The sequence below is a fragment of the Hippocampus bargibanti genome, linkage group LG20 (assembly GCF_051943395.1).
Source record: "Hippocampus bargibanti isolate YZ-2025 linkage group LG20, ASM5194339v1, whole genome shotgun sequence".
In the NCBI taxonomy this organism is placed as follows: Eukaryota; Metazoa; Chordata; class Actinopteri; order Syngnathiformes; family Syngnathidae; genus Hippocampus; species Hippocampus bargibanti.
The window spans coordinates 443,161-455,463 of record NC_142753.1 but is presented as its reverse complement, the minus strand read 5'-3'; the positions used below and the strand labels follow the sequence as shown (position 1 = coordinate 455,463).

Genomic DNA, 12,303 nt, shown 5'->3' with positions numbered 1-12,303 from the left:
CACGTTTCAGTGTTTTATTTTAGCATCAAAGCTAAATTTGGTGGCGCTCCCCAAATAACCAAAAGCATAATGTAACACTAATGGGCCGCTGCGCCTCGTTTCAGTTGAATTGGAAAAAGTACCACAAAATATTTCCTTTCTTCACGTCGACTGTCAAAGCCCCAGTAGAAGGCTGCCAATTAAAGTACAAAGTAACCGCGCGCGGGTTTAGTAGGAAAGTGGATCCGGTATGGTTAACATCACTTGGTCCTGCTCTGATGAGAACTCTGCCGATTTCCAGGGAGATTCAAGGAGAGCGTCATAAAGTTCTTCGCTGTTCTGGATGAACCTCTTGTTTGTTTCCACCACATCCAACTCTGCCGACGGATCTGTCGCACAAATGCAATTGTTGTCACTCAAAAATCCAAATGTGTTCATGATGTGTCAGCAGCAAGCTCCAAATACACTGATACCTTGGCTTACCAAACTAATTGCTTCCCAGACAGAGTGTGTCAGTGTCTATCCCAAACATTAATTTCCCATAGGAAACCATTAAAAATGAGAATAATCCGTTCCCAGGTCCCCATAAAACATAATTTTCTACTTTCTAATTTTAGAAGCCTTAAAACTACACAAAATAGACCTTACTTTAAGTATAATAAATTTGCTACGGTATTCTAATTAAAGAAATAAACTGAACCGTGTAATAAAGTCGTTTTATTTACCTTTGTGACGGTCGTTGATGGCTTGATGGAATGGAGCGGCCGTTTTCCTCAGCATGAAACACTTGAAGAGGAACGTAATCTTCTTCTTCCACCATCTTGAGGAATGATCCCTTGGAGGTGCTTTCTCTGTGATAATTTGACCTTGTTCCTCATCAATTGTGTTCTGTTTAGCTGGGTTGATAGCTTTTTGCATCAAGTGTACAGATGGCTTGTGCGGGTTATTTGTGGAGCCTGATTGATGGGAATTTTGACCTTGTGGTCCACACACTGCCTTTGAACTATCAAAATTGAAAGTAGACTAAATGCCACTGTTTTCTATCCATTTTCTCTCTGTCGTCTGCCTGTGTCTTTAATGTTTAACCCCCCGCGCTCCGTGTGTATCCCGAAAAATAGTTTGTATGCCAAGGTAAAATGTTCATAAATTTAATGTTGGTAAACGGAAAAGTTGGTAAGCAAAGGGGTTGATAAATCGAGGGATCACTGTACAAACCTTCGAGTCCATCATCCTGAATATCGATTTCCTAAATGAAAAATAAACAATGTCATCATTTCGGTTGAGGAAATATGGATTAAAAAACCAGAAACGAGAGTTTACCTGTGATTGGCCATACTGTGAATAATCGTACTGTGGGTACGTGTAGCCGTAGGTGGCTGCAGTTTGATCGTATCCCCAGTTGGAGTAATAGTTAGGATACGCCTGCTGCTGCTGCTGCTGCTGCTGGTATTGGCTGTACTGGTCGTAGGCGGAGCTTGTCGGCCAGGCTTTGGTTTCAGGCTGCAGCGGTCTGTTCCTCAAACTGTGCACGGACAGAAACGACATCAAAAGGACATTTTGCTATTCGGTCTCTTGCAGTCATTTCAGATTTTCCACGCTGGAGTCGAGTTACATGTTCAAAGTATCCCAAAGACACAACAACAACAACAACAAAGCAATCAAAATTCACAGACACCTCCCAAAAATTCAAAAGGTACATTCTTGCCAGGTCCTTTGATAGTGGTGCTAAAATGACCGTATTTTCCGCGCTATAAGGCGCACCTAAAAGCATTAGAATAATAATCATCATCATCATCATGTCAAAGTCAGCTTCATTCTCAAATATGCTAATATGCATGACATACAATAATAATAATACATTTCATTTAGAAGCATCTTTCAAATCTCTCAAGGTCACTTTACAGTCACATGATCAGTTTTTCTGTGGGTGAGCAGCGGCAGCCACACGCTAACTCAAATAGATCAAGTTAGCTAACTAGCTAATAGATAATTTTAATTTAAAACAGATTCTTATCTTACAGACAGTATTGTCGGTGTTCAAATACCTGACATGTTTATATAAGTTTAATTTGTAATTATATAATAAATTCATTTTATTTATTAGTTTTTATAATAGATAGCTAGCGAGCTAGCTAGCTATTAGCTGTCTAACTGGCTAGCTAGCTATTTATCTATTAGTTAACTATTAGCTAGCTAGCTAACTTGATCTATTTGAGTTATTCCCGGTTGAACGGGTCACAGTTGCTGGCTACCTAGCTATCTATTTGCTATATATTAGCTGTCTAACTAGCTTGCTAGCTATTTATCTATTAGCTAGCTAACTTGATCTATTTGAGTTATTCCCGGTTGCTGGCTACCTAGCTAACTATCTATTTGCTATTCTCTCAAAAGGAGACATAGAGCACAGGTGTCAAAGTCGATGCCCGGGGGCCAAATCTGGCCCGCCACATCATTTTATTCGGCCCGGAAAAGAAAATCAAGCACGTCAAGTGCCATGATGCATGCTCAAGTCCGAACCAAATTTTCAAATTGTTGTACGTAAACCACAATAACAGTCATGATTGTTAACTTCAACTTTGAAAACGAGTTATTCATTAATTTGTTGTGAATGAAACCTTGGGATGGCTTCCCCAAATTACAACATAAAGGGCCCGCAGAGGAAAGCGCAATTACAATGTGGCCCGCGGCAAAAAGTGAGTTTGACACGCTTGGTAGTGTTAGTTAGTCTGTTCTTATTGCCCATCGAGTGTGATTACCATCAAGAGCGAATTGAAACCTCAAGAAGTTCTGCCCGACACTAATTGACGTTTATTCATCAACACACATTCAGACAGACAACTTCTTTATGAGGTCCGCGCAGCCATGCCGAAACGAAGATACGACCAAAAGCATCGTCAAATACTGACTAAACGAAGGAAGAACAAGACTTTGAATTACAGTAAAGTCTCGTTATATCGATATGGGATATATCGATAGTCCCGGTTATATCGATACTATTTCTATGCACGCACTGAGAAAATTACATGCAAACAGGGTCGGATATATCGATAGTCCCGGTTATATCGATATTTTTTCGGACTCCCTTGAATATCGATATAACGAGACTTTACTGTATATTCATTTGTGAATGAACCTATTTCTACGGCATTCGTATCATGTTACATCACAGGTGTCAAAGTCAAGGCTCCGGGGCCAGATCTGGCCTACATTATTTTTTTTCGGCCCGCGAAAGCAAATCAAACTTCTATGATGCTTGCTAAAGTCCAAAACAAACTTTCAAATTGTCGAATGTAAACCACAATAATAGTCATTATTCTTGACCTCAGGTTTGAAAACGTGTTATTCATTATTCTTTTGTGCGTTCGGTATGCATATAACAGCCATCAAGGAGAAACAGTCGGCACAATGTGGTCCGCGGCAAAAAATGAGTTGTGTTACATCCCGAGTGAGCCAAACGTGGATCAATATTCTCATTTCTTGGACGTACAATTTGAAATGATCTCGAAAGCGCATTGTAACAGCTGCAGCGCTTGTGAAAGCCTGATAAAAATAAAGCTACATTGTGTCGTTTTCCCTTTAGCGAAGCTCCATCTAGTGGCTGCATAGCACAACAGCATCCACCATCGTAGCTCCTATTCTATGTGCCTTACAATAATAATACATTGCATTTTTAAGCCCCTTTCAAAACTCTCAAGGTCACTTTACAGTCACTGGATCAGTTTGTCCGTGGGTGAGCAGCGGCAGCCACGTGGGCCGGCGTTCACTCAACCCGGAATAACTCAAATAAATAAGAAACTAGCCAACTAGCTAATAGATAGCCACTAGATAGCAAATAGATAGCCAGCCGACTAGCCAGCTAGCCACTAGATAGCTAATAGCTAGCAAGCCAGCTAGCGAGGTAATAAATAGCTAATAGATAGCCAGCTAACTAGCTAGTTAATAATAATAATAAAAACAATAATACACTTCATGTTCAAGCGCCTTTCAAAACTCTAAACAACACTTTACAGTCACTGGATCAGTTTGTCTGTGGGTGAGCAGCGGCAGCCACATGCACCAGCGTTCACTCAACCCGGAAGAACACAAATAAATAAAAAACTAGGTAGCTAGCTAATAGATAGCCAACTAGCTAATAGATAGCCGATAGATAGCCAACCAACTAGCCAGCTAGCCACTAGATAGCTAATAGATAGCCAGCTAACTACCTAGATAATAATAATAATAATACATTTAATTTCTAAGCACCATTCAAAACTCTCAAGGATAGATAGCCAATAGATAGCCAGCTAACTAGCCAGCCAGCAAACCACTAGATAGCCAGCCAGCTAGCTAGCTAATAGATAGCCAGCTAACTACCTAGATAATAATAATAAAACATTTAATTTCTAAGCGCCATTCAAAACTCTCAAGGATAGATAGCAAATAGATAGCCAGCTAACTAGCCAGCCAGCAAGCCACTAGATAGCTAATAGATAGCCAGCCAGCTAGCTAGCTAATATATAGCTAATAGATAACCTGCTAACTAGTTAGCTAATAATAATACATTTAATTTCTAAGCGCCTTTCAAAACTCTCAAGGATAGATAGCCAATAGATAGCCAGTTAACTAGCCAGCCAGTCAGCCACTAGATAGCTAATAGATAGCACGCCAGCTAGCTAGCAAATAAATAGCCAATATATAGCCAGCCAACCAGCTAGCCACCAGATAGCTAATAGACAGCCAGCCAGCTAGCTAGCTAATAGATAGCTCCACTTTCCCATTCAAGCGTTTAATGCGATGTGCCCTCTCAATGAAAAGAGTTTTCAAATGGTGGAGCTTCTACTCTGAATGAAGCGCCTTACAGTGCAGAAAATACGGTAATTAAATGTTGCCGTCTTGGGAAAAAAAAAAAAATAATAAATTCTGCATTAATAACCGGAGGGGGTTATCGCATTTGCTCAATGTGGTGTTTGGAGACCACTGTCATCAAATCGACATGAGTTTATGGTTACATCACGACGTCATGCAAAAAGTCCCCTAAGACAAACTTACTTGCTAGCCGCTATGCTTAGCCGCAGGGGTTTACTCCCCAGTCCCACAGCTCCTTGACACTCGTCCAGCGCTCGCTTCTGCAAGCGCTCGTCGGGAAACTGAACAAAGCCGCAACCCCTACAGCGAAACACGCATTGCCTTCATCTCACTTGTACATGAGTTGACATTTCCATTCAGAAAGATTCAAGAACAACTCGGGGCAAGGCGACACCGACGGCTTTCCTCAAGTGTCGCATTTCTGGAACTGTCAACGCGGAGTCGCATTGCACGAGACAAGCGCCACAATTCAACACCGTCAAAAATGACACATTTGTCCTATCGTCATCTCGGACTTTTCTCTTCCTTTATACCGACTGAGATAAGGAACAATATTGCCTGCGACGTTTACATTACTTACCTCCAAGCAGTGTGGCTTTCAACATCAATATTTTGTGACCACAACCCCCATTGAATATTTTTATTATCAAAGATGGAACATATTGGCATATATATATATATATATAGCTGTATATATATATATATATATATTATATATATATATATATATACACATTTACCTGTGTATATATACAGTAAAGTCTGGTTATATGGATATCGGTTATATCGATAGTACTGCTTATTACGATACTATTTCTATGAACGCAAGGAGAAAATTTACATGCCGCAGGATCGGATATATCGACAGTCCAGTTATATCGATATTTTTTCCGACTGCCGAGAATATCGATATAACGAGACTTTACCGTATATATATATGTATGTACCATAAATTCCGGAGTATAAGCCGCTACTTTTTTCCCAAACTTTCAAGCCTGCGGCTTTTTCAGTGATGTGGCCAATGTATGTAAGTTTTCTAACGGCGGCCAGCGGCGCTCGAGTAGAAGAGGTGAGATTTAGAGCGGTGGAATATATACGTCGAGGAAGACTGCATCTTCTTGTCTTGTGCATAAATTAAATGAGCGCGAACATCCCCTCGTCATGGAAAATGCAAAAAGAAAGGCATATGAGGCAGCTTTCAAGGTAAAAGCAATCGAGCAGTTCGATAAAGAAGGAAACAGAGCTGCTGCACGTAAACAAACCAATTGATGGTGAGACGCTGGAAACGGCAGCGGGAAGAACTGGACAAATGTAAAAAGAAGAAAAAAGCTTTCCGAGGTCATAAAAGCAGGTGGGCCGAACTTTCTGGAAAACCTTCTAGAGGACTGGCTGACCACACAGAGAGCAGACGGCCGAGGTGTTTCGACCGAGCGCAGATCGGACTGAAAGCAAAAACTATCGCCACCGTGTTGCTACCGTTAAGTGCCGTGTCACAGGTACGCACCCTTTCGGATGAACGTGAGTGAGATTATTATTAAAACTTTGAAAACTCTCTCGGTGTCCCGTCTTTCTTTATAAATACTTGTAATCTATTTATTTTAGACACTTATTCTGATATGTTTTGCGCTCCATAGTCTGGAAATTCCGGTCTATCTATATTATTTGTATTTTTTTGAAGTCCTTGACTTTGTTGATTGACTTTCTCCTGCCGGAGTCTATCTATCCCAGCAAATCGCAGGCCACGCAAAGACTAACAACCATCCGCACTCACACAATTTGGAGTGTTCCATTAGCCTGTTTACACACGTTTTTGGAATGTGGGAGGAAACCAGAGTACGCGGAGAAACCCCGAACGGGCACGGAATAAACATACAAACTTCACAAAGGGAGGTAGAATTGAACGTAGGAGAGAATAGACAGAAATGAAGTTATCATATTTAAAGGACAACCGACGTCTCCGGACAGGTTGTGTCCACAATTTGTAAAATGGCTTCAAATGACTTCTATGAGCGTATTTTACAAAGATTCCACCGCATATAGCTATATTCTACGTTTTTAGACTCGTTGGTGACGAGTCCGTACGTGACGCCACTGAAGGAACGCCCCTGACCGGAAAAAAAGGACACATTGTAGCAGTCCTTCCATCACGTCAATGCTTGTTTGGTCTGTAAACCTCGTGTTGGACCAGCATCCATGTAAGGAATTTATCAGCCTGTGGAAACGGGCTGATTCATTCCTCACAGGAGCTCAGTGGCCATTTTCTGCCATTTCTCCCCAATGTTGCCTCAAAATGGCACAGAATAAATTCTTGAATCGATTGCAAACATGTATGCTTTCCTCTTCAGAACTATTTGAATCATATTCATAAGTGGATGTGTAACAAGAAAGCATCTTCTCAAGCCATAATCTGAAGCCATTGTTTTGATTCTTCAGCAATGCAAGACGTTTTGGCGTGACGTCACAAACTGGGGGCGGGACTTTCTGAAAATGCCCAATTCGCAGCTCAATTTTTTTTGCAGATTATGGACACCAAGTCATTTTTATTGGTGTTTTGCATTTGAATTAAAATATTGTTTTGCGTATTTTAGATGCTATAAAACGTTTTTGTGATGTCAGTTAGGAAAAAAAAAAGTGACGTCGGTTGTCCTTTAAATGTTTCATGCCGCACAATGGAAGCACAGAAAATCTGGGGTCAATCTGAGGTAAACAGACACGGCCCGTTAAACTGTCATCTTCCGGGACTAACCGGGACTATCGATATATCCGACCCTGTTTGCATGTAATTTTCTCCGTGCGTACATAGAAATAGTATCGATATAACCGGGACTATCGATATATCCGATATCGATATAACGAGACTTTACTGTACTCTCAATAAATAGCTTGGCAGAGGGCTGCAGAAGTTGGGCGTCGGTCATGAATAGCTACGTCCCCTGCCGGCAGTAAAAGACAATCATCTTGTGTTCGAGCCTTTGTTCACAGTGTCCGACGGAACATCTCTGTCAATGCGGTAGTGGACGTAATATTATTTTGAATTCTCCAAAAATATGTTATTTTCCGTTGTATAAGGCGCACCCCCACAAATGGTCTATTTTCATCCTTTCTTTCCATATATAAGGCGCACCAGAGTATAAGGTGCGTGCACCTTCAGTGAATGACAAAGGATTTCTAAATCGACTATAGAAATACAGTGATACCTCAGCTTAGGAACGCTTTAGCTTGCAAACTTTTCACCTTGCGAACATTAGATTGGCGAGAATATAATCTTGGCCTACAACTTCAAGGCGGCGCCGCAAAAGTGGCTGCCTTTCCAGAAGCTCATGTATTTTGTCTTTGTACTTCTTTCTTTCCTCTCCTCTTTCTTTCATCACTTTGCTGCTGTGAAATGTAAATTTCTCCACAGCGAGACGGATAAAGGTACATCCAATCCAACTAGTTTTCAGGAAACACAGGGGGCGCCACAATGGCTGGCAGACTCGTTTTCAGCGCAAGAACACCAAACCACACGGTCCAACAGCGCCGCGGTGGCTGGCGGTCTAGGTTTCCACGCCCACTTTTTTGAGTGCACTCAGTGCAGACGTGGTTTGTTATCGAGTGGATACTTTTTCTTTTTTGGGACCGAAAAAGACCCCACCGCAGGCCAGTGTTGAGCCAAAGAGGACACAAAATAAAATTACGGTTGAGCAGAAGAAGATCATCGAAGAAGATCATCGAACGACGTCTGCGTTTGTGTGACTTAGCGTCCCAGTACCAGTATGCTACGTGTGGCTCAGGGTGTTCCTGTGTTGTCTAAGCAACGGTCTCAGGCAATACAAGAGGTTGAAAAACTTGATTTGGATGAACAAAAAGCAGCTAGCAGGGGACAGTGTGTGAGGGTATTATCGCCAAGAAAGCACGGCATCTTCACTCGGATATCATCAATTGGCAACTACGTCAACGACCATCACAAAGGTCAATAAAACGACTATTATACAGTACCATTTATTTCTTTAATTACAATACAATAGCACATTTATTATACATAAAATAAGGTGTATTTTGTGTGCTTTGAAGGCTTATTTAGGAGAAAATTATGTTTTATGGGGACCTGGGAATGGATTACTCTCATTTTTAATGGTTTCTAATGGGAAATAAACTTTTCGCATTACACACACTTTCTGGGAAGCAATTAAGTTTGTAAATTGAGGTATCACTGTATATAAAGTTTTCCAAATACAAGGCACACCTAATTATAAGGCGCTACAGTAGAGGCTGGGGTTACGCACAACATCTTCTCCAGGGGTAATGAACTCTGCGGCTGCTGACAGTTGTTGCGAGACCTGCTGCGGCTCAATATTACTTCATACATAAGGCGCACCAGCGTATAAGGCGCAAGCTCATGTTTTCAAGATAATCACGGTTTTTGGGTGCGCCTTTTACACCGGAAAATATGCTAAGGGTCCCCCTCACAGTAGTGACGTTTTTGTGATTGCTTCAGTATTGGAATTGACATACTGTGCTCATGAAAAGTATCCTAAATAAATGTTGGTGTTCCACCTCCACCACCGTGGCATTCATTAATTGCTCTTATTTATAATTTTATCTAGGGTTTTATTTATGTCCCTGTTTTGTGATTGTAAAGTGTCCTTGAGAGCTTTTAAAGGCGCTTACAAAATGTATTATTATTCTGATTATGAAAAGATTCATAAGATATATGTAGACACACAACTTAGCAAGTTGATGATGCTGTTGAATCTTTGTCATGGCACAACTTTTAACAGGTTAAATTCTCGAGTGAAGTTTGCATGTCTCCCCCCTCTGCCTATGGCAGTTTTTTTTTGGAGTACCCCAGTTTCCTCTCATATTCCAAAAACATGCATGGGAGTTTAATGAAACACTTGAAATGGTCCCTATGTGTGATCGTTAGTATTCCCATATTAAGCGTCGACATGATGAAAACTTACTTGGAGTTTCCCATGCTGTCCAGCACTACTTTTCCTCCGCGACATGAAGGGAATCGATTGTAGAAGTACTCGTACAGCATCCCATCGTCTACCTCTGGAGTGAGATCTCCCACAAATAAGGAATACATCTGACTAGAAAAGATGATACGAGAGCGATTATGATGTGTAAGGTACAATGTAAACTTCTAACTAAAAGTCATAGTTGGCCTCGTGTAGTCATCTTTCGGAGTCAAGCTCCAGTTAATAATATGCTTCCTCGTCTCGTTACGTCTTACCCTGTTTCTTGTTTGCCAAAGGTAGCTCTGTTTAACTTGAATCTTGTAGGCTGTAAGAGAAAAACAAAAATATATGTCAACCGACCAGAAATGATAGTGACATACTCCCCAACAATTCTTCATACTGGACTGGATCCAGGGAGGGATTTCCCATTGATTTTACGAAGACACCTCTCAGCCGTGGCTTCATCCGCCATTTCCACAAAACAATAACCCAAGGCACTGCTGGACGGTGGCGCACTGTCAAAAGTTAAATTAGAATCACAGGCATACAGCAACAAAAACAAAAAGATGCAAAGTTTTCACTCTCACCCTGGAACCTTGCTGCGTATGATCCGAACACTGACTGCCTGCTCACCCATGGTGGAAAAGGCTCTGGTGATGAACTTCTCGTCCATATAAGCGTCCAGCTACAAATTAGTAAAGAAATGGGATTTGGATAGCGAGCAATCACAACATATTCAGTCATAACGGCAGTTTAGCTGATGAGCTGCAATACATAAAGCATGGCTGTCTAATTCTTTTTTTCTTTTGCCGAGGGCCGCATTGTAGTTACGGTTTCCTCTTGAGGGCCGTAATGAATTTATGGAGACCATTAGAATGTTTCGTCTCCTCCACAAATTACATTCAGAACACAACAAATTAATGAATAACTAGTTTTCAATTCTGAAGTCCAAAATAATGATTGTTATTGTGGTTTACATCTGACAATTTGAAATTTTGGTTCAGACTTTAGCAAGCATCATGTCACTTGACATACTTCATTTGCTTTCGCGAGCGGAATAACATGATGTGGTGGGCCAGATTTGGCCCCCAGTCTTGACTTTGACACCTGTGACTGAAAGTACTATATCCCAAACTATTTTTTGAATGATTTTTATTTTGGATGATCACTAAGATTGACTAGTTCAGTCCAGGTAACCAGGGGGTTGGGTGAGATCAATTGACTTATCTATGGAATGATTACTGTCGGGCTTTTTGATAAAATCGCACGTATTGTACCTCCAATTTGCTACAGAGCTAAGAGTCCCACAATAAAAGGCTCCTTGAATGTGGTCGCAGTTTATAACATAGTTGTAGTGCAGTTATAATCGCTATGACACAAGAGGCACCATTTCCAGCTCCATTTCGTTGGGTATGTCCAACTCAATGCTAAATACGATGGTTGATGCCGTTTTCATTGGAGCGTACCGTGCAAGTTCAGAACGATAATGCGAAAACGCTACGTGGAATACTGCAAAATGTCGATGCTTGACGCAACCAAACGAAAAATTCATATCGTGATGATAGGAATCGCGACACAATGGGGTCAAGTTAGGAAATATTCCGTTTAAAAAAAAAAAACAAGTGTAGTTAGCTGCGACAAGGATCGTACGCCCGCAAGCATCGAACACAACCACCAGGCCACATTTTAACATTTATCACAATTAAAAAACATTCATGAGCTTACATTTCCCATCCATAATGTACTCATGGTGCGGTCAACAATTTGGATTGAAAAAGTGGAGTTTACAAGGCTAGAGACGTAGTAAATCAACGTGTTAGCGTCTACATGCTAACAAAAAAGGAGCAGGCGAGCCAGGCCTACTGTGCATGGCGGCGTTACTAAGAGGAAGTACGTCATTCGTCCCGTGGGGAATTTCTTCTTCGCGTTTTAATATAAGGGCGCATGGCAGCTCTGATGCCTACCGCCACCTACTGCGCAGGAACTGCAAATACCCATCAGCGTCATCATAATAATCTTTTCCTTTCGGCTTTTCCCTTCAGGGGTCACCAGAGGTTTGATTCGCATGTTTTTTTCGGCAAAGCTTTGACGTCGGATGCCTTTGCTGACACAACCATCTGTACGTATTTATCCAGGCTTGTGTCTGTGTAGGTTCTCAGTCGTACAGGAGTGGTCCGTCGATGAAGAGGTTTCTTCAGCCGTCATCTGTACAAATTTGAAGGTGTCACTCCTCATCCGAGGAGCTTTGTCAGAGAACTAAAGTTGTGCTGGTAGTTATGGCTGGCCCTATATATATATATATCCCTAATAGACAGAGGTGGCGGGGCCCTGCTCTAAGGTTGGGGGAGCCGTGGAGTACTCCCTGAAGCTAATCTGATTACTTCTTTTGTTCCATCTGATTACCTCTAATATCCTACGAATGGCTCTGATTGCCCCATTAGCCTCAGTATCACTTGATCAGCATGACTAAGCCTAACATCAGAATCATCTTTATTGCCAAGTATGTAGAACGCACAAGGAATTTGTTTCCGGT

At 41.4% G+C, this 12,303-nt stretch overlaps 1 protein-coding gene across 2 annotated transcripts; it reads right to left on the bottom strand.

Annotated features, from left to right (window-relative positions):
• On the bottom strand, nt 1-11,667 carry LOC148882562 (tRNA selenocysteine 1-associated protein 1-like). 2 transcript variants are annotated; one of them, XM_089023484.1, is made up of 9 exons: nt 11,496-11,667; nt 10,358-10,455; nt 10,171-10,285; nt 10,046-10,095; nt 9,771-9,902; nt 5,011-5,127; nt 1,300-1,501; nt 1,195-1,225; nt 1-368 (listed from the first exon to the last, which is right to left on the bottom strand). In XM_089023484.1, the coding sequence occupies exons 1-9, from the start codon at nt 11,517-11,519 to the stop codon at nt 208-210; spliced, it is 930 nt and encodes a 309-aa protein (XP_088879610.1). In that variant the 5' UTR covers nt 11,520-11,667; the 3' UTR covers nt 1-207. The 2 variants fall into 2 exon arrangements, with proteins under 2 accessions (XP_088879610.1, XP_088879611.1); XM_089023485.1 differs by lacking the exon at nt 5,011-5,127 and having other exon boundaries at nt 11,496-11,666.
• Nucleotides 11,668-12,303: the final 636 nt, after the last annotated feature.